This window comes from Leptinotarsa decemlineata, unplaced genomic scaffold, assembly GCF_025532065.1.
Source record: "Leptinotarsa decemlineata unplaced genomic scaffold, Ldec_3_MD MMD2_P_RNA_scaffold_14, whole genome shotgun sequence".
Lineage (NCBI taxonomy): Eukaryota > Metazoa > Arthropoda > Insecta > Coleoptera > Chrysomelidae > Leptinotarsa > Leptinotarsa decemlineata.
In genome coordinates this window covers 10,367,924-10,391,747 of record NW_027412528.1, presented here as the reverse complement: position 1 = coordinate 10,391,747, position 23,824 = coordinate 10,367,924, and the positions used below count along the sequence as shown (strand labels likewise).

Below are 23,824 nucleotides of genomic sequence, written 5' to 3'. Positions count from 1 at the left end.
TCTGTCCAGTTGAAAACATGATCTTTTTTTAACAACTGGTATATAGGATGAAGAATTTTGGATAAGTTTGGTAGTAATCTAGCATAATAATTTGTAAAACCAATGAAACTACGCACCTCACTAACGTTATTTGGCCTAATCTAAAGCAAATGGAACTTCAAACGTTCAAGCCAGTCTCTATATACCTACACAGTAGGTTTAATGGACTGACGCCTATCAGAAAACAACTACTCCCCTGGCTAATACCACGAAGGGCGTTGGATTATATCCGACATATAGAGACTGGCTTGAACGTTTGAAGTTCCATTTGCTTTAGATTTGTTTACTGCCAGTCTTCAAGCATAGCCCATTGACTAATAAGAAAGTTATTTGGCCTATCAGCTTCTAAAATTGCTTTCACTTTACTCTCTACCTTTTTGAGTCCATCTTTATTAATGTTGAAACCTAAATATGTGATACTGCCTTGGAAAAATTTACATTTACTTTTTTTGAGTGTTAATAATAATAATAATAATTCTTTTATTCCATCTGGATCATTTACATGATATTGGAAACGTCACAGTCACAAGAATATCTCATTCAAAGATAAAGTATTCTAAGGAATAAATATAAAAAATGTATATACATATGAAACACATTACTAACATCACTAAAACAGTCGCTAAAATAGATGATTGAACATTTCATTTAGAGTGTATATAAGTAAAACATATTACAAACATTATTAAAACAAATGATTTCAGTTTTGCCCGTGTTGAAGAAACTCTGTAGTACTATAAAAGGCGTTCTCCAAGAGGTATTTTTTGAGAGTGGACTTGAAAGTAATTTGACTGTTTACCTCTTTTACGTATGTGGGAAGAGAATTAAAAAGTTTTATGCTCATATAAAATGGACTGTTCTCATATAGAGCTGTGTGATGTTTGGGAAGCCTGATAGAGTTTCCTTGTCTTGTGGGATAGCTATGAAAATTGGAATTTTTTTCAAACATTTCCTGATGGTCTCTGAGGTATAGAATGCACTATAATTGATTGATTGATATAGATGTATACGCTAGGCAGAGTCAGGATTGAGTTCTGATTGAAGCATGTTCTGCATGTGTCTCTTGGACCTAAACCAAATATCAGCCTAATAATTCTCTTTTGGGATATGAAAATTTTATGAGCGTGTGATGTGTTGCCCCATAATATTATATTATAAGATATATGAGAATAAATTATGGCATAATATACGTTTAGGAGTTGCATGTTATCCAGTGCAGTTTTAAGCTGCAGAATTGCATAATACCCACTACTAATTTTTTTTGATATGGAGTTAATATTGTTTTCCCAGCTCATATTTGCATTCAAATAAGACCCCAAAAATGTTGTAGACTCTGATATTTTTATCAATTCATTATTGAGTATCACATGTAAAGTATCAATTCTTGTTGAACCGGCATTCTGAAGCCTTTGAAAAACTTTCTCTAAATTTAAAAGATGTTCTTTTGAATTTGAGCCAGTGACAACAATGTCATCAATAAAGTTTACCACTTGGTCCAAGCCTTGCAGTAACTGTTCAATTTTTTTTTGAAAGATGCTAGTTGCTGGGGTAATTCCGTATGGCATCCGATTTACTTTATATAAACCTCGGTGTGTGTTCCATGTTAATATTTTTGAGGTATCTTCATCAAGTTCAATCTGATTATATGCACTTCTGAGATCAATTTTTGAAAAATGTTGGCCTTTGCTCAATTTAGAAAAAATTTCATCGATTCTTGGAAGAGGATACTTGAAGTTTCTTAAATATTTATTTACTGTGACTTTGTAATAGCCACAAACTCGCAAAGTTTTCAGACTTCATTAAAATTACTATTGGTGTAGCCCATTCACTAGTTTCAATAGGACTGATAACCCCCCTCTGTTTCAAGTTTGACTAATTCAGAGGTAAGTGCTTCTTTATATGCAAATGGAACATTTCTGTGCTTACAAAATACAGGTTTTGCATCCTCTTTCAATTCTAAACTTACTTTAGAGTATTTATATTTACCTAACCTATCAGAAAACAAATCAGGAAATGATATTACTACTTTGTTTACTTCATTATCAATTGATAAAGCATTTACCGAATTGATCCTTACATTAAATGTTTCCATCCAGTCTCTGCCCAATATGTCAGTACCACCGTTGCGAACAACATATAACTTTATGCGTTTTGTTTCATTTTTAAAATGAACATTTGGCAAGAAAAATCCATCAGGTTCAAAAATCCCTCCATTATAACTTCTGAGCAACGTGCTATCTTCATTTAATCTATAATTAGAAACATATTTTTCATATGTATTGCTGTTTATAGCTGAAATAGCAGAACCACTATCACACAAGAACCTAAGTTTTACATTTTCAACCAAAATGGTTACGTTAAAATCATTCTTATTAGTTGCTAGAGTAAAATAAGTCAAAAATATTTTCATCATTCAAGCTTTCTTCATCTGATCTCACCTGTGGTTCCAAATTTTCTATAAAGTTTACATGTTTTTTTTTACAACAAACTTTAGCTATGTGGCCAATTTTACTGCATATGTTACATTTAGCATTTTTATAATAACAACTTCCATCATGTTTGCTTCCGCAATGGTAACAATTTTTGTTAATACCTTGACAAATTCTGATGTGTTGATTCTGTTGTTTACCTCCACCATTTTGATAGGAAAGACGTTTACCAACGTCAGAGCGCTGATGCGGTTGATGACGTCGATTGACAGTTGATCCATTTCGATTTCTGCGATTTGGCGGCGTCTGACAATCCCGCTGGAGCTTGGCACTTGAAGAAATGAAGTCGATGTCACTAAATCGATCTGTGACTTGGTTTTCGGTTTTTTGACCTAGCGCAAACAATTCGTCAATTGTTTTGGAGTCATCTTCTTCGCACAAACGATCCAGGATTTTCCCAGGAGCCAATCCTGTGACGAACTTGTCTTTCAGAGCCCTCGTCAGATCATCCTGGAAACCACACAGTGTGGCAGCACTGCGTATCTTGGCGTACCACTCCGCTACACTCAGCACACCTTGCGTCATTTCATAAAATTTCCTTCTCTCTCTCCAGATACTTCTCGATGATGAGAATTACTTCTTCAATAGGGTGTTCAGCTGTTCAAAAGACTTGCTCTGCGGGGTATCCGGGAAAGAAAGGTCCTTTAGCAATTTGAACGTTGTCTGGCTTACGGAACTCAACAGTATTGCAACTTTTACTTTTTTTTCAGTTACTTGGTTTGCCACATAATGCTGTCCCAATCGTTCCACATATATCTCCCACTCATCATTTTCAGGATTAAATTCGAAAAACTTCGTCACCGGTAACGCCATTTTGACCGACCTCGACACCATGCACTAACTTCCGAATTCAGTTTTATCCTTCCTTTTCGTTTATCCGTTTATATCCTCGTCGCCACTGTTATGTCTGAAGGTGGGCCGGGAGTTAAATAATACTTCCAACACTAGTTGATCAGGTTTTACTTCACTTTTCTTCACAACTAACATTCCATTGTCCTCTACATGGCATCCCGAATCCATCTCCCGGAAGGTATCTGTGCGCATGCTCGCCTGTGTGGCGGCAAATACAAACAGTATACAACATGTTTCACTGTTTACTTTTTGTTTTCATTCGCTGAACACGCCAGAAATTATTGTTAACACGTGTGAAATGCAAAGTGGTATGTGCACCTAGAGCAAAGAGGAGTTGGCAAATTTACAAACCAAGTTGCATGTGAAACATACAACTTTGTAGCTGGACTCAGTTGTCAAATCCTACATGCTCCTATGTTTAATTGTTTATAAATTTGATTTGACGTGTGCTGCCATCTATCGGAAAGTAGCTGAATATACCTCCGGCTACACACAACCGTTTGATTCTGAAAACGTAAAATCTCAAAAAATGTTACATGCAACCTTGTAATACCAATCCGACGATATGTATGTAATTCAATATTGTTGAAAAATTATATCAGTATCCCATCTGATATTCTGTTCGATATACACTAACAGGCGTAATAAGTGCATTAGTACGTATTTCTGAAATTTCGGTTTCTTTTTCAAATTATCCATAGGTGATAAATAGAAGTCGATAAATGTAAAAAACAAACGATATTGTATTTTTCAATAATTTATTTAAGAAGACAAATGAAATAATTAGGAGAATCCATGAAATGAAAGAAATACAAGTGAATGAAAAGTGTATATAATGGTTTTTCTACTTTCTTCAATAGGATGTATTGCCTCCCCTTTGGTTTTCTTGTGGGGCCTTTGGACTTCTTCAGGTTCTATATCGTGAAAAGGTTCTCCAGATACTCCTTGGTTATTGTCTAGTACAACTTCTGCTGCCGTTGATAACTGATTTCTTCCCAAATTGTCTACTAAACCACCATCATCTTCAGCGGCCGAGTCCTCGTCAGTAAAATCTGCAGCCTCTTGTGGAGTTATGAATATTCCGCTCATGCCTGGTGCAGCTAAATCATCATAATCTTCCTCTAACATAGCCAAAGCCTGCTGAAGATCGAATCCTCTACTGAAAAAAAAAATTAGTTTTGAAAGCAGTTTAGGAACCTATGGCAACAGCTAAATAAAAATACGTAAAACACAGAATATATTTTTTTTTTTAATTGGCATATGTTGCACGTTAACTGAACCTGGCCAATCATAATGATAATATAACTATTTATAAGAAATACAATACTTACGCCCAGTGTATGTCCATTTTTCGGCGAAAACGATGCATGCGGTAATAAAGTCATTCGCCAACTGCATAACCACAGACTACAGAAACAAGTTTAGATAGGCAACTGTATACTTGTAGATACAAAATACTAATGCTCCACAGGTCCGTAGCGGATGTTACCCGAACTACATAAAGAAAACTGTAATCCCGAGTATTTGAGGGCGGGCTTTTTAAAAGTTCGCTCCAATTTGAATAGTAAAATTTTAAATGTATGCACATAAAGTCAACATCATATGAAAGTTCCCTCTCATAATAGATGTAATTGAAATTTTACTTATGAATTGTTTGTATTTAAAAAAACAGCTTTTACTAACATTTTTGAAAATTTCTAAATATAACAGGTTTCAAATAGCAATTAAGTGAGGTTAATTTTCAAATTTGTTAAGCAAAAACCACCTGAAATAAAATTTCGATTACATTTATAATTGAAGAACATTTTCAAATGGTGCAGCCTTTATAGCTGTCAGTATCTCGCTCACTATATTGTCTCACGAGCTTCTAATGTTTGCACTTGTAAATAATATAAAAAAATGATTGAATGAATATTTATTGAATGGGAATAATCCTAATATACATACAATTTAAAAAATAATACAAATGAAGACATTAGTAATATATACATATAGGGGAGAAGGGGGCACCTTTCAACAAATTTATAATGATTGCATCTTTTTCCTCATTAGTTACAAGAACGCAATCGTTTGTTCTACTATATTATTTAATCGTATATGTTGGTCAACTTTCAGTAGTTAAATTTTAGATTTGGCATAAAATAGATATTTTACAATAATTTTTAGCAGGTCATACCAAATGTTCAAATGTGCCCCTCAATGGGGCACATCTGAACATAGTAAGGGGCAGATTTGAACATAAGAAATGAGATTCCAGAACTTTTGCTTTATTCAGTCAACTGATCTACATAAAAGATATAAGTTTTGAGGGCTATCGTATGTTATATTGAGAATGGTTAAACTTGAAGTAAAGTAGAGATGAGGTCCTCTCGGTACCGTTGGCGTTAGACGGAGGTTGTAATTTGCAAACAATATCCCCAATTTCCACAATGCTGGTGTCGTCTATAAGAGAAAAATGAAATTGTTGTCCTTTCTTTCTTAAGAACTGCACTTCTAATGTACTATATCCAATTTTTTCTTTTATTTGACCAACGTAATGTACCACAGTTTTTTTCGTATAAAACTTCACCAGAACATAATCGTTTAATGATAAATTTTTATATTCAACTTCGTCATCTGATTCACTCTATATATTTTCTTCTGAAAAAGGACCGTCCGAATCATCGTGGATAGAGAATGTTTCACTTTCACTAGATGTTTCTTCATTATTTACAACTTGTTTTGTTATATTTTTCCTTTTCTGTTTTAAGAGTGTGTCGCTTCCTCCATCAAATACTTTTTTTATAACCTTTCTTTTCTTCTGTTGGTCAATGGTTTTCTCTCTAATCTCTAGTTCCAAAGCTTCCTTCTCGGGTGTTTCTGTCAGAATTTTTGAGCGACCCCTCTTTCTTCCACGAGACTTCTCATTTCTGAGTGGTGCTTTGGGGTAAGGACGTACACTATCTGGAGAAATAACTGAAGGGAAATTAGAAAATTCAGAATCCTGATTGTGGATCGTTGGCACAGACAATTCTACAGCTCCGCAAGAAGAAGTTGAGGGAGGCTCAAAAGTATGGTTCTCAGTGACACCAGATGAAGTGGACGGAAGTTCTTCATTTTGTTGAGGTAACGAAGAGTTTGTGAGCTGCTTAGATGACTTATGAACATCTACAGTAGGAGGTCTATCAGTAATAGCTGATGCGTCGAAATCTTCATCTGTAAACGTGTTTCTATTCAAAGGATATATTCCTGTTCTTCGAAAACCAGAAACTATATTGTTCATCGTGAATGAATTCTGAAATGCTTTGCCTGCCAGTTCAACAATATTATGGATTGTGATAGTTTTTCCGGGATGAGCAATCATCCAGTCATTCGAGGCTATCTTATATTTTCCTTTGAAGGGTCCGTATACAGATACATCCAGCGGCTGCAGACGATGTGAGCAATGGGGAGGAAACGTTACTATTACTATTCCATTATCCCTTGCATATAATATCCCCTCCAATGAACAATGGCTTTCATGGTTGTCCATAACAATAAGAATTGGATCTTGTTTAGTGCATTTTGTATGATTCACTATATGTTCCAGAGTTTTTAGGAATAGTTGTGCAGTCATCCACCCACTACTCGGACTATTTACTAAGCCTAGACTTCCGGGTGGTGCACCATTCATGAAAGTATCATGAAATCTAGCTCTCGGAAATATGAAAACGGGCGGAATAGTATTGCCTGATGCACTAATAATTCCAACCATTGTAACCAGCGTTCCGCGCTCCCCAGAAACTGCTTGTCCCACCTGTTTCACACCCTTTTTAGTAATTACGTTGGGAGCCTGTACCACTGTCAACACACCTGTTTCATCTAAGTTATATATTCTACTTGGTAAAAATGAATACTTCTGAAGGGCTCGACTGTAGTTGTCATAGAATGTATCAATATTTGCTTTATGGAAGCTGGTAGCTCTTGAAAGACTTGTATTTTCTGGCTTTCATAATGAAAGCTCCGTGTGCCTCCTCATAAAACCTTGAATCCAGTCAATACCAGCTGTCTTATTTGCAACCCATGAATTGGGAATATTTCTTTCTAGCTTCAGAGCATAATCGTAAGCCAATGTTCGTAGCATTTGATAGGTTAAACCATAGTTCATTCGAGCACATGATAAAGTATATTTGACGAGAAGTTCTTCTTGCTCATTACTGAATATCTGCCGGAACGTATGCTTTGATGAGAACGTTTCAGCGTCTTCTTTTTGTGCAGTATTACCCACTGGCTTCTTCAATCTATAAAAAAGTGCAGTGTGAGTCACTCCATAAACTTCGGCGGCCTTTCTTAATGATAAATCCTTCTTTTTGACACTTTTGATGGCCCTTTGCATGTCCTCCTCGGAAAATTCTGGTTTAGTACGTTTTTTAAGATATTTTCTCACCATTATGAAGAACCTAGAATAATTTTATCACAATTATTCCAGGATTAGATAACTACTATACTAAAAAAATTTGCTTAATTTGATTCAGAACAACTCGGGGCACAATCGAACATCGTTCAAATGTACCCCGCTTATGCTGTTCAAATGTGCCCCAAGCAATAAAAATCTTTTAAGTAGAAATAATAAAAAAATTGAGTTATATTACCTTTCAAGAACGTCCTCTCTAGTATTTATTGACAATATGTTACACGATAAAATCTTGAAATACTTAGGAATTTCCCGTACTTTTAGTTTAATTCATAAAATTATACTCGTCCAGTCTTACAATTTGTTATCACAAAACTATACATCCACTTGCTATCCTAACGATCAACGGACTGACTTGCAACGCATCTATGGCGCGTTCAGAACTTCCCGAACAGTGATGCCAAGGCGAAATAAAGTAGGATATATTTATGAATTTGACATAATTTCAATTGTTCAAATGTGCCCCCGTTCAAAGGTGCCCCCTTCTCCCCTATCACATTGTACCCAATCAGCTTCAAATTCTAATTTACCTAGTTTACAATAAATACATAAATTTGGATCAGTGCCTTTAGTTAACTGAAATGATTGGGAAGTTTTCAGTGCATGTTTAAGTGATGTTCCCAAAAAATTGTTATGTAGAACCTTTTCTTTCTTTTTCCATATTTCTTGTGAAGCAAGACCGTCATCACGTATGTCAACTAGATCATGTCTACAACATTTTGTTTTGGGGATTTTGAACTTTATTTCTTTAAGTATGAATAAAATATATTTTCTAAGCTTCCTAACTATCCGACTACTCCTTTGGCGCATAATTCCTTTTGCAAGTATATTTTTAACTAAACCAAACCATCGTTCTACTGGAGCATTACTCAGCCTTTCTTTATTCATCAACAGAATGCCACTCCATAGGGGAACAAATGGCATATAGTGTTTAAAAAAAAATTAAAAACTCCTGATGTTTATATTCATTTTTAGGAAAGTTATTATCAGAACCCAAGGTGCAAGTAAGACAAAGTTGTTTGAAAAATTGGCAATAATTAGTTGACTCAAAGTTTCCTAGGCTATCTTCATCAAAGTCAAAAACAAAATGATCTTTATTCAGTTCTTCAGTGAAATTATCCAAAGAACAAGAAATTTTCAATAAATTCTGAAAAGCATTTTTAAAAATTGCAGTTTTAGTATCAGAGTTGGTTACAATATAAATATTTCTGAACCATGCACAAAAAATTTTCCAATCATTGATATTATATGCTGAGGCTAAAATTTCTTTCATGTGACGTTTAACTACATTATCTTGATAATAATTATCAACATCTCGGGCCATCAATTTAAACATGTGAAAACAGCATATGTGCAATTGAATTTTATTTGAAGGAAATTCATCATTGTTATATATACAGTGAAATGTCATATTGATGTATTCCTTCAATTCTAAACTATTGAAACAAAGTGAAACAGCATTCAGGATTGCAAAACTAAAATCAGTGACCACTTTTCGAAACGCAGGCCATTTCTTATGAACTGTACAGAAAGAACGATACTTTAAAAGCCAAGCACCTATGCTACCAGCATCATGTTCACTAGATATCATTTCTATTACAGCACACAGTCTGTTAGATTCTGTCTGTATAACCCCAGCATAATAATATACTTTGTTACCCTTATTTCCAGGACGTCGTACTATGCTTCCAGTAGCATCAATGTGTAAAACTGTGTCTTGTGATAGAAGTACGAGTTGTTCAACACTGTAGAGATAAATATGAAGAGTAATTCCCACAAATTTAATATAATTGGAATGTTCTTTCTGCATTTTAATCATATCAAAAATATCATCATTATGTCGATCATTTTTTGCAAATGCCTCTGAACGTACTTTTCTATAAACTGAATCAGATTTTACCTCATCTAAATTGAACTTATTTAAAGATTCATGATCCAAACTCAAGACATCATTTTGTCGTTGTTCTAAAGCCCTAACATTCAACATTTCCTTTTTAACTATTTTTCGTTTCACTCCCCTTAGCTGTGTTGCAAAATTACTAAAATGATTAAAGTCTTTACTGCTACTAAATACTTCAACTTTATGTTCTGCATAATGACCATTTGAAATATGTCTAATATACAAAATGAATTTTTTACACAAAGTGTGTGCACAATACGCATATAATTTCAATGAATCAGATTTCTTTAAATACCGATTATGTTTAAAATATAATCTGCAAGTATTATTTACTAATTTGACTTTCTCACTGAGCAAAAAAAGCATACTTTTCTTTCAATAATTTTCTATTTTTGCAAATACTGGAGAATTCTACATCTGTTAAGAAAAAAAAACCTTCATTATAAATACAGTTCTTATAAGTTGTAGGCTCAGATTTATTATCTTTAATATTTTTAGTACCCTTTGGTATCATTTCAACATCAATTTTTAATATTTTCTCAGAAATATTCTTTAATTCCGGAGATATAGTGAAGAAATCGGAACTGATTTCTTTATTTCCTTGCTTATATGTATTTGAAGATATTTCTTGATCATAGGGGCAATGAGTTAAGTTAGAATTAGACTGATTATTAGAATTTTTAGGTTTGAGATTTGATTGATTTGAAGAAATACTACTATCAAATGATGTAATATTATCAATTGGAGTATTTGGAGTGGAATGTACTAACTTTACTGAACTATGAGCAGAACTATTGTTTTCAATAATTGTGGACAAATCGTAATCTGTTGGTAATTTAGTTTGGTACTTTGAAACAATTTTGAAATCGAAATGATCAATATTTCGTCTTACAAAATAACAAAGATTTTTACGGTTCTTTTCAAATTTATCAGTTTACACAGTTCAGAATATTTTGAATTATCTGGATAATAACATTCGGATAAAAAAGACTTTTCCTGGACATTTCATTTTGTACAATAATTTCATTGAGAATATGAAAATCAATCCTTCTAGAAAATGTTCTTGTGATTTTATCATTTGCAATGGGTACATGACTGAAGTGGTTACAATTTAATAGTTCATTTATCTTGCCTGTGTTACGGAGAAGAGCTTGATAAACTTTGGTACGCGTTCTGAATGTATTCGTTGAAAAAATATATAAAGCAGATTCTCTGATAATTTCGTCATTAATTCGAAGATTTTGTAAATTTTGAAAAGACAAATGTGGGTAATGCTTATTGAGGAATTCAGATAACTTTATAACTGGAAACTTAGTAGGTCTTCCCGACATTTTGAGAGCTGATTAGGCACCAATGTATAACTAACTAGAATATTTACCATTCAAACCTATGCATTCCTGGAACGGCGAGAATTCTCTCTGGGGAAACGAAATACTCAAAATGATAACATATTTGATTTGAGCTTCCCTCCAAATACTTAACCTATATTGCCTCTTCTTTTTATTGGAAGTATTGGTACCGGTTCGGTTAGCCCATGGATACAAGTTAACCTGCTTGATCAAAACATTTTGAGATATTGCCCTCGAAGTTATAGTGATAACTTGGTTGTTCAACTTCCTCGGTAGGGTTCCAAGGAAGGAAACGTTATTGCCAAAATTTGGATAAAGAATATTTTGCATGAAGATTTCCACTATGAAAAGTTGCACGAGCAACAACTGACATCTACTGTGGACCGAATAGAATTCGCAGACAACAAATAATAAAATTCATTACGAAAAAAAAATAAATTTTGGAAAATGAAATTTCAAATTTTATCTGTACTTTTCGTACAGACAGTAGATGTCAACTATTATAAGTTCTAAGTTCAAAAAGCAAAAAAGATCGCATCGCGATTTGTTGGTGTCTAATTTGCTCTTTCATTTATATGACAAATGTCAAATCCAATGTAAGTCAGTGACAGCAAATATTTTTCCGTTTTTTTCCTTTCCTCTCCACGAACACAACATTTCAATATTGTAGCTATCACACTGTACATACAGTAAAGTCGACCTAATAGATTGAGTCCCTTTCAATCGAATTCACTATAATAATCACAAGAATGAAAAGGTCACGAACGCCTATGTATGCAGTTGCATTTGTAATGACGTCGACAGAAAGTGAAAATTTCGCAAATTTTTTACTGAGCCAATCTCAAATTATTATTTCCAAACTAATCAATAACTATTATTTATATTCCCAATATCCAGTTAGACTTTGGATGTCAGAACGAGCGCATGCGCCTTGAGACATCTTATAAATGAACATACCCTTTTCAATTTTTCTGCGAATAAAATAGCTACTAGAATGTCACAAGAAAGTTCAAATATTTCCACTTCACACAAACCATGGAAGCACGGTTCAGATAAAGGCGCGTACACATCTGGCGAACACATGTGGCCGAAGCCTTTCGACCGAATTCATTCGATAATTCCGGCGTTCGACGGAAAATTTGCTCTGCCGTCCACATTACGGCGAACGAATTCGTTTGCAGTCATTCGTTCAGTTTCGCAGGTATTGTTGGCGATTCGTGGCGCGAAAGTTATTTGTTTGATGTAAGTTATAAGAATGGCGTCTGATGAGGATATCATTATAGGAAGTGCGATGTATATTATTATTAGTGAGGCGGAGGCCGAAGCAGCGGAAGAACCCCCCAAAAAACGACGAAAACGGCGCTGGTGGACAACATCATTGTTCAAGAGCAGAAGTCGGTACAGAGGAATAGACTTAATTAATGATCTAAAAGCTGAAATGGAATACGGAATGTTTCAAAATTTTTGTAGAATGAATTTAACTGATTTTGAATGGTTATTACATGAAATCGGTCCAAAAATCTCGAAAGAAGATACAAAGTTCAGAGAAGCGATACCGCCGGCAGAAAGGTTAATGGTAATCATGCGATATTTAGCTACTGGTGACTCATATACAAGTTTGATGTATACCTTTAAAATTTCAAAGCAACTCATTTCAAGAATAATACCAGAAGTTTGCTCTGCTATAATTGAGGCTCTTAAAGAATATGTAAAGGTAAGTGAAATAGTTATCTAAAATGCTTTAAGTGTTTATTGGAAACGTCTCGAGTTTACATAAAAAACATCAAAAAGTGCCCTAAGTACTATCTGTAAATGAATGTATAAAGCGTGTAATGGACGTCTGCGAATTATCTGTTTGCTGCAGCGTCAGGTTTGATGGGCTCGCCAGAAAAACGGACTCATTTTCAGGAGAAAATGGGCCAATTGATGCTGAAGGTGATGCGAAAGGAGTACTGGTGCTTTGAGTGTCTGAAGAATATTGATTATATGGATTGGGTGTTGTGCTAGGCGTGATACTCGTATAAGTTTGTTGATTGGGTTGAAGGAAATAATATTGTTTATGACCAATGGAACTGATTGGGGACACGTGATGCTCATAAAGACCTTTATCCGCCTTATACAGAATATCTCCAATTAGAGGTTCCATCTCGCTTTGTGTATGAACGCTGTATTTTCTATGCTTCGCCGCCACATGCTCTCCAAAAATTGTGCTATCGTCTCTCGGTTTTCTACTTGCGATAGTTTCTTGTAATATTTGATATGCTTCCTGCCCTCTAGAGGTAGCTGTCCCACTGCTTGTCCCACGTTCCCCAGAAGACACAGGTAGTACTCGTTTGACTTTCTTGGGAGATTTAAAATCTGATATTTTTTTTTGAGCGTTGTTCGTTCTGGTACTTATGTTTCTTGTGTGTCATTATTATTTGCGTTACTAGCAGTATCTTCTTCCTCTTCCGTCTCTTCCTTCTCCTCCTCTTCTACTGGATGTTGACTCCTTGGTCGAACCATCTCCTGGAAAGTTTTTGGTTTTAGAATTTTTTACACTATTGTTTTTTTTTTATTTTTAGATGCCTACAACTGAAGAAGAATGGCGATATATTGCGGAAAATTATGAAGCTCAATGGAATTTTCCTCACTGCCTTGGTGCCATAGATGGTAGACACTGTATACTGCAGGCCCCAATACACAGTGGCAGTGACTATTTTAATTATAAATCAAATTTTAGTATAGTTTTGTTGGGAGTTGCTGATCCAAACTATTGCTTTTTGTTTGCTGATGTTGGCTGCCAAGGCAGGATTTCTGATGGAGGTGTACTAAAAAACTCCATGTTCTGGAAAAAACTTCAAAACTATGAGCTTCATCTACCACCTGATGACATTCTACCTAATGGAGATGTGAAAGTTCCTTATGTATTTGTAGGAGATGATGCTTTTAGCCTTAGTGAGCATTTAATGAAAGGGTATCCAGTAGAACAGAAAAAAGGTTCTAAGAAACGTATTTTTAACTATAGACTCAGTAGAGTAAGGCGTATTGTTGAAAATGTTTTCGGCATCATGTCAGCTGTTTTTAGAGTTTTGAGAAAAGTGATGCTACTATCACCTGAAAAAGCAACTTTGGTAGTTTTAGCTTGCGTCTATTTACACAACTTCTTACGAAAGAGTAAACATTCCCGCAAACATTACACGCCACCAGGGACATTTGATGAGGAAAAAAATGGAAAGATCATTCCTGGACTCTGGAGGCAGGGAAACGAAAATAGAAATGCAGAGTCCTTTCTTCCAATACCTAAGATAGGACGAAAAAGTTCGGTAAAATGTGAAGCAATTAGAAATAAATTTGCTTCATATTTTATGTGCGAAGGTAGCGTGAGTTGGCAGAATACACATGCATAAATATTATTCGACGAATAATAATAAACTTCCATCTTATTACTGCCTAGACACTGCGGTCTTAAAAATGCCCTCCCTATTTTTTTTCCAATAATACCTAAGTATGGAGTTAAATTCTCATTTTTTCAAGTTTATATCTCATTTATGTTCAAACGAAGAAAAGGGAGTTTTTTTTCGGTCGTACTGTATACAATACGTCATAATATTTGCATATGTAGGAATATTTCATTTCATAAAAGAATAAATATTTTGACTTACCTCGGTGTTTTTAGTTTCTTTTGGTATAAACTTATCCATCAAGAAAAGCATATCTTTGAAAGCGAACCAGCTAGATTTAAAAATTGTGTCGGTTCCTGAGCCAGTTTTAAAAGAGTTGTCTTGTTTTTGTCTCTCACGTCGAAATGACGTTAATAATGATTCCATTTTCTTTTTAACCTCCCCTGTATCGCCTTTCATAATTTTGCTGATGTCGTTCCAGGCATCAAGTTTCTTTATTTTATTTTTGTAATCATTATGCACTGGATTCCATAAAACTTCCCGCTCTCGATATAAATTAATCAATTTTAAACAAGCAGAATTAGTCCACTCCATTATCGCAAAATAGAAATGAAAGCAAAATCGCGACGACGTTCGACACTTGTATGAGAAGCGTACACACTAAACCCAGACGAAAGAATTCGTTCTTCAATTTTCTTTTGATGTACCGCCCGACGAGCGAACTCTCGCGAAGGCAAACGCATGCGTTGATTAGCGTTTGTTGGGGCGTACACACTTACCGAAGGCGTTCGGTCGAAAGGCTTCGGCCACATGTGTTCGCCAGATGTGTACGCGCCTTAAGATTTTAATTTTTGTTATATGATCTGCTTTTCCCTAACCTGAAACTTTAGTTTTTTTGTGTTATTGTTTAAACTTACATTTTTTTTGCTTTTATCTCCGTTACTAGTGAATGATCGTTGATGAGTTTTTCATTGTAATGTAGCACATTATTTATAGATGTTAAGTACAAGATCAAATCAATTTGCAGTGCCGTCGGAGGTGTAAAAAATTTAAAAAAAAATTACATATTTTTGCTTATATCTCAGTTAATAGTGGATGATCGTTAATGGATTTTTCACTGTAATGTAGCACATTATTTATAGATGTTAAGTACAAGATCAAATCAATTTGCAGTGCCGTCGGAGGTGTAAAAAATTTTAAAAAAAATTACATATTTTTGCTTATATCTCAGTTAATAGTGGATGATCGTTAATGGATTTTTCACTGTAATATAGCACATTATGCATAGATATCACGTACAAGATCAAATCAATTTGCATTGCCGTCGGAGAGGGTGTAAAAAATTTAAACTTACATTTTTTGACATATTTTTGCTTTTATCTCCGTTACTAGTGAATGATCGTTGATGAGTTTTTCACTGTAATGTAGCACATTATTTATAGATGTCAAGTACAAGATCAAATCAATTTGCAGTGCCGTCGGAGAGGGTGTAAAAAATTTAAACTTACATTTTTTGACATATTTTTGCTTTTATCTCCGTTACTAGTGAATGATCGTTGATGAGTTTTTCACTTTAATGTAGCACATTATTTATAGATGTCAAGTACAAGATAAAATCAATTTGCAGTGCCGTCGGAGAGGGTGTAAAAAATTTAAACTTACATTTTTTGACATATTTTTGCTTATATCTCCGTTACTAGTGTATGATCGTTGATGAATTTTCCCCTGTAATGTAGCACGTACAGAATCAAATCAATTTGCAGTGCCGTCGGGGAGGGTATAAAAAATAAATACTGGAATTTTTCAACATATTTTTTGATTATATCTCCGTTACTAGTAGATGATCGTTAATGAATTTCTCACTATAATATAGCACATCATTCATAGATACCACGTACAGGATCAAATTAATTTTCAGTGCCGTCGGAGAGGGTGTAAAAAATTAAAACTTACATTTTTTGACATATTTTTTCTTATATCTCCGTTACTAATGAATGATCGTTGATGAATTTTCCACTGTGATGTAGCACATTATTCATAGATGTCATGTACAAGATCAAATCAATTTGCAGTGCCGTCGGATTGGGTGTACAAAATTAAAAATGAAATTTTTGGACATATTTCAGCTCTTAAAACAACGATAATAATAAAATAAAAACAACAATATTAATTAATTGGCGCTCCGGGGCGACTTCATAGATTCCAGTCGCGCATTTGCTTTTTCAGCTGCAGGAAAACCCGGAAAAACCTGCAGCACCACATCATCTGAAGATCTTGATCTTATATGAAAATTATTGACATATTTTTGCTTATATCTCCGTTAATAGTGGATGATCGTTAATGAATTTCTCACAATAAGGTAGCACATTATTCATAGATGTCATGTACAAGATCAAATCAATTCGCAGTGTCGTCGGAGAGGGTGTAAAAAATAAAAAATGAAATTTTTTACATATTTTCGCTTATATCTCCGTTAATAGTGGATGATCGTTAATGAATTTCTCACAGTAATGTAGCACATTATTCATAGATGTCACGTACAAGATCAAATCAATTCGCAGTGCCGTCGGAGAGGGTATAAAAAATGAAATTTTTTACATATTTTTGCTTATATCTCCGTTAATAGTGGATGATCGTTAATGAATTTCTCACTGTAATGTAGCACATTATTCATAGATATCACATACAAGATCAAATCAATTTGCAGTGCCGTCGGAGAGGGTAAAAAATAAAAACTTACAGTTTTTGACATATTTTTGCTTATATCTCCGTTAATAGTGGATGATCGTTAATGAATTTTTCACTGTAATGTAGCAGATTATTCCTAGATGTCATGTACAAGATCAAATCAATTTGCAGTGCCGTCGGAGAGGGTGTAAAAAATTAAAAATGAAATTTTTTGACATATTTTTGCTAATAAAACAACGATAAAAATAAAATAAAAACAACAATAAAAATTAATTGGCGCTGCGGGGAGACTTCATCGATTCCAGTGGCGCATTTGCTTTTTCAGCAGCAGGAAAACCCGGATAACCTGCAGCACCACATCATCTGAAGATCTTGATCTTATATGAAATTTTTCGACATATTTTCGCTTATATCTCCGTTAATAGTTGATGATCGTCAATGAATTTCTCACTGTAATGTAGCACATTATTCATAGATATCACGTACAAGATCAAATCAATTTGCGGTGCCGTCGGAGAGGGTGTAAAAAATTAAAAATGAAATTTTTTGACATATTTTTGCTTATATCTCCGTTAATAGTGGATGATCGTTGATGAATTTTCCACTGTAATGTAGCACATTATTCATAGATGTCATGTACAAATTCAAATCAATTTGCAGTGCCGTCGGAGAGGCTGTAAAAAATAAATACTTACAGTTTTTGACATATTTTTGCTTATATCTCCGTTAATAGTGGATGATCGTTAATGAATTTTTCACTGTAATGTAGCACAATAATCATAGATATCACGTACAAGATCAAATCAATTTGCAGTGCCGTCGGAGAGGGTGTAAAAAATAAAAACTTACAGTTTTTGACATATTTTTGCTTATATCCGTTAATAGTGGATGATCGTTAATGAATTTCTCACTGTAATGTAGCACATTATTCATAGATGTCATATAAAAATTTAAATCAATTTGCAGTGCCGTCGGAGAGGGTGTGAAAAATAAAAAATTCAATTTCTATATTAAAAAAAAATAAGTAATAGCTTATTTATGTAGCTTATTTCGTTCTCTGAGAGAGATATATATGAAAAAATGGAGGTGTCGGTTCAAAGGATGAAAATAAAATTTGCAGAGGCCTAGTTCCATGGCCGTAAAAAAAATAAAAATACATGTTGAAAAATCACCCATAATAACAATCATGACACAGGAATTATGCTAGAGTATATGGAAATCAAGATTTTGGTTAATGTAAATTTCAATGTGAAGCATTATAATGACAATTTTGATAGATTATATAAAATAATTATTGAATGTCAGTTTTTGATAAATTTGATAAATCGTCTGCAAATCTTTAGCACAATTCCTGTGTCAAGTGAAAAGTCAAGAAATAACTGAGATCTGGTATCACTTGTATTGTTTCAGCTGTAGAAAAAAATAACCTACAGCACTACCCAAAACTTCAAAATAAATATGAAAAACTCAACAAACATAAACTCTAATAAAAAATAAACGTATTCAAAAATGAATATAACTTAATATTCTCAAAATCTCAAATAAAATCAACATTCTTCGAAATGAACATATCTTAATATTTTAAAACTCGATAATAAATGAAATAAACATTTTTCAAAAATAAACATAATTCACAAAAAGAAAATAAATAATGACAACTCAATATGCTAAACATAAAGGACAAATACCAAGTTTGTATCGAAAACTGTCTTTCCTTGAATCATATTCAAAAATATCGATACATTTCGTATGACTTATCCTCTGACAACTGCTGCATGTTACTTAAAAAGATAATTGTGACACTTCATTTCCGCAAAACAAACAATTGTCACTCATATCATGGGAAGACCTAATTATAATTTCTTTTAAACTATTCCTATAATGTGTTATATTAACATTATTATTTGAATTTTCCCCTTTCACAAACTTATTGAAAAAATATATAATAAAAACCCCACAGTTATATGAATCTACTTGTTTATCGTGTTCTTTAATTTCGATGGACCACTTGTCAGTATCCAAATATGTTCCATTGACTTCATTATAATATTTTAAATACTTCAAAAATGAATTCAAATATTTATAAATTTCAATTTCAGTATGTACTTCCGTAGGGGTTCAAGAAAATGAATTTTTTATTTTCAATATCTACAAGCGCTAAACAAAAATGATGAGAACTTGGATCATCTGAGTAATCTGAATAATTTTGAATAATTGGAAATACTATAAAAAAAAATTCAATTTGGAATTCAGTAATTGAATGATGTTTCTCTCCATTGGCAAACAAGAATATTCTGGTAGCCAGCATGCAGGTTACAATTTGAAATGATTTTTCAGTATCATTAAATATGTTCAGGCAAATATCTACAATAAAATTTGTAAGCCAAGCTTTCCCAGATAATATTTCAAAATCTTCATTTGTAATTTCTTTCACTTCACAAATTAAATTAGGAAAATACGAAATATAGTAATTTCTTCCAATACTTTTATGATATTCTGAAGCAGAAACTAACCCATTTGGTAATATATTCAGTTCATTTACAGGTTTCCATTTAATAAATCTAGGTGTGACTACTGCCCCTGAGAGAACGGAAAGCATAATAAAATTAAAAAAACTGTTCAATTTAGGAAACATATTACCCAAAAAAAAATTATTTTTATATTTTCGTTTCACTTTAATACCCTTGAATGTCCAAATTACCAAATCACACCAAATCCTGTCATTTATCTCAAGAAGCCCTTGAATCTGATACTGATATTTATGATTTTTTAAAAGAAGTCTAGTACGTTTATCACAAAAGGTTATTTTACCAAGAAAGCATGCCTCATTGGGATTCAAATTTCTACATGAATAAGGACATTTAACCTCAACCAAACTATCATTACCTATTAACCCATCTGGAGATCCAGCAATGAACTGATATTCTTCATGAATTATTGAACCAGAAAAATCACACTTACTGCTAGTTAATGCCTCATATTCACTAATTGCTTTCTTCTCAAATTTAATGCCATGACTGATTGCTACATGAGATTCAATATTTATTGGATTCGAAATGCGCTTAAATATTTATCAAGCTATCATCACTTTTACTTAGACAAATATTTCCAAAATTAGATGCAGTAACTTGAATGCCCCTTTCTTTAAACCACAATTTAGAAAGTATCTGATCTCTGGTACTTTTCTCAATTTCGATTAATTCTTGAAAAGATTTTCTATAATTCTCATCAAAATATTCAGAGCATAAGTTTTCATACCCCATATCCATTTTTGAAGACGTATCTACTTGAGGTTTGGTACAAAATTCACAAAAAAAATCATCATTCAAAGATGTCTGAAAGTCTTCGATACATACTATATGCACCCAACCATCACATTTGTCGCATTGCATCCAATCAGCCTGGAATTCCAACTGTCCCCTTTTACAATACTTGCATAAATCTGGATTGAAATTTCGTGACTGTTGTGATTGAGAATTTTTAAGTGCCTGTTTGAGTGATGTTCCTAAAAAGTTATTTTGAATCAACTTTTCTTTTTTTTGCCAGAATTCTTGGGAAGCAAGTCCTTTATTGAAGTCTTCAATTTGAGGTCTGCAACATTTTGTTTTGGGAATACGAAAATGACATTCTTTGAAAGTAAACAATACATATTTTCTAATTTTTCTGATTATTCTACTACATTTTTGCCTTATAACTCCCTTAACATGAGTATTTTTCACAATACCGAACCATCTTTCAACTGCAGCATTACTTAGCCTTTCTTCATTATTTAAAAGAATACCACTCCAAAGAGGGGTAAACGAAATGTAAGCTCTGAAAAAATTATCAAAAAATTTCAAATTGTTGTATTCATTAATACAAGTGATATTATCTAAATTATCATTAAAAGAGATTTTGACTACAAGTTGTTTTAAATATTGGCAAAACAGAGTGTCTTCGAAAAGTTTTATTTCATCATCAATTGAATAATCAACAAGTTTAACGTTACTATCACTCGGAGCATTCGAACAAGATATATTTAATAAATTTTGGAAGGCATTTCTGAATATAGAACTCTTTGTATTACAATGGGTTAAGATATAGAAGTTTTTAAACCGAGCACAAAAAATTTCCCAATCATTAATATTATATGCAGAGGCTATGATTTCTTTCATATGTTTTCGTACTATATTATCTTCATAATGGATATCAACATCACGAGCCATCAATTTAAACATATGGAAACAGCATATATGTAACTGAATTTCATTAGACGGAAACGCAATCTTATCATTTACACAATGAAAAGTCATATTTATGTATTCCTTTAAATCAAGAATACACTTTTTTGCCACTGTTATGAGGACGACGTACTATGCTTCCAGTAGCATCAAGATGCAGAACTGTAACTTAACGAAGAGAAATCAGAGCTAATTGTTCAGTACTATATATAAAAACATGAAATGGAATACCTGTAGACTGAATATAATTGGGGTGATCTCTTTGCATTTCAATCATATCAATGAGATCATCATCATGCCTATCATTTTTGGCAAAAGCTTCACAACGTGCTTTCCTATAAACGGCATCTGATTTGACTTCATCCGAATTACATTTTTTTAAAGATTTATAATTTAAACTTAATATATCATTTTGACGCTGTTAACATTCAACAACTCTCTTTTTATTAATTTTCGGTTGATTCCTCTTAATTGAGTTGATAAATTTGTTAAATGGTTGAAGTCTCTACCTGAACTGAATCTCAACCCTATGTGTTGGATAGTTCATTTTTGAAACGTTTCTGATATATAAAATAATTTTTTTACAAAAATTATGTGCACAATATGCATATATTTCAATTCAATCAGTTTTTTTAAATACCGGTTGTGTTTGAAATACAATTTAGAAGCATTATTAACTGAAACAATATGTTTATTGATAACTAATGGATATTATTCCTGAATTAATTTTTTGTCTTTACATATTATAGAAAATTCTGTCTGGGTTAAAATTAAAACACCTTCTTTGAAAGTACAGTTTTTGTTTTTGTTTGAACTGGGTCCTGGTGCATTCTGGTTTGAATTGTATCCATCACTTCCTCTGCCGTAGCCTCTACCTCTTATTCCTCTGGAATTTCCCCTTCTCTTTCCTATGTATCTTGAAGTATTGAATGCTACATCTGGTGAATTCATATCCAGTTTATTTCTATTTTGTCTGGTCTCCTCCATTAGTAATCTGCTTTTGATAAAATCAAATGTAACACTCTTTTCATCTTGACAGAATATAATATCAATGGCTGTTGTTACAGAATGAAAACTCTCAGGCATTGCTGATAAAACTTGTAAAATTAATTCATTCTGCTCTATTTTTCCTCCAGCTGCTCTCAATTCACTCACCGTTTGTTCAAACTCAGTGAAGAAATTATTCATGGTATTGTCGCCTTCTCAACTTCTTTTGTAGAGATACTTGAGTAGAAATTCCTTTCTTTGAGTATGATTTATTCAAACTTTCCATTATTTCTCTTGCACACATTTTATCTTTTATACTTTCCAAGATGTTATCTGATATACTCTGGATTATTATGGTGCGAGCTTTTATTTCCTTTTTCCTCCATGCAGGTTGTCTAGCATCTCCAGATGCAGGTTCTTTCTCTGTTATTACTTCCAGGACTTCCTGTTGCTCGAGTAGCATTTTAATTCGAAATTCCCAGTTTCCATAATTGTCTCCATCAAAAGGTTTTACATAGTATAAACTATTCTTTTCCATGACTGTAGGCTGTATCGTTATGACTGGTATCGAACAACTTGCCCCAATTTTTCTTCCCAGAAAAAATTAACCTCAAAACTTGCTCGAATTATTTTTCTGTTTATTCCATTAACTTTCCGTTTCTGGGCCCATAACCTGTTGTATTTTAAAGATGCTAGCATTTTCTTGTTATAAAAATCAGTTCGGCTTTACTTTTCTATCTTTTTATTTTTATAATTATTTCAACATAACATTGGCTTACAACTCCCTTACGTCTTCCGAATATATATGACAACTGACATCCACTTGAACTAAAGGTGAGTCCACAGATACACCATCACATCTGTGATTTAACAAATATATAATATGCAGGATTGGACAATACAACAAAAATAATTGAAACAGCACATTACAGTCAATACCTATCCGGAAATTAGGAAGGTACCTAATTACCAACCTACTTGTGTATTGAAATGAAATTTCATAATCAGTAGGTAATCCTAATCCGCCGAATAGGTACCTAATGCAATTTAAATATTCAAAATCAGTTTCAAACAAAAAAGGGTCGGGAAACATCAAAAGAGAAACAAATTTACTGAATTCTTAGAAAAGATTTCTGCAGCTGCATTGCTTCGCCTTATTTAAGTCGTAAAATACTAATCGGGTGATCCGTAACCATAGTAACCCGCTTTTTTTAGTTTCGACTGAAATTCTTGCAGTTTCGAGGTCTGACACGGTTGCCAATTTTCCGACTCATAAAGCATATGAGTTCTGTTAAGTATTGAATGTTTGGAAATTTGTTGTAGAGGAATCGATAAATATATATGGAGGATGAGACAGATATGAAGACGATACATTTATACTTTTTTATTCTCCAATACCTATCTACCTAGGTGGGTACCTATTGGTATCTAAATTTTTAGCTCTGTAGAAAGTTGAAAATCCAATACAAAAAAAAACATTGACAA

General features: G+C 33.3%; 2 protein-coding genes across 2 annotated transcripts in view; both read right to left on the bottom strand.

The window, feature by feature from the left end:
• Nucleotides 1–23,824, bottom strand: part of LOC141483782 (uncharacterized) — a 163,420-nt gene that overhangs the window by 66,037 nt on the left and 73,559 nt on the right. The window lies entirely within an intron of this gene.
• On the bottom strand, nucleotides 357–3,675 carry LOC141483808 (uncharacterized). Its single transcript, XM_074178663.1, has 2 exons — nucleotides 2,478–3,675; nucleotides 357–2,288 (listed from the first exon to the last, which is right to left on the bottom strand). Exons 1-2 carry the CDS (start codon nucleotides 3,051–3,053, stop codon nucleotides 2,280–2,282), a joined length of 585 nt encoding a protein of 194 aa, XP_074034764.1. The 5' UTR covers nucleotides 3,054–3,675; the 3' UTR covers nucleotides 357–2,279.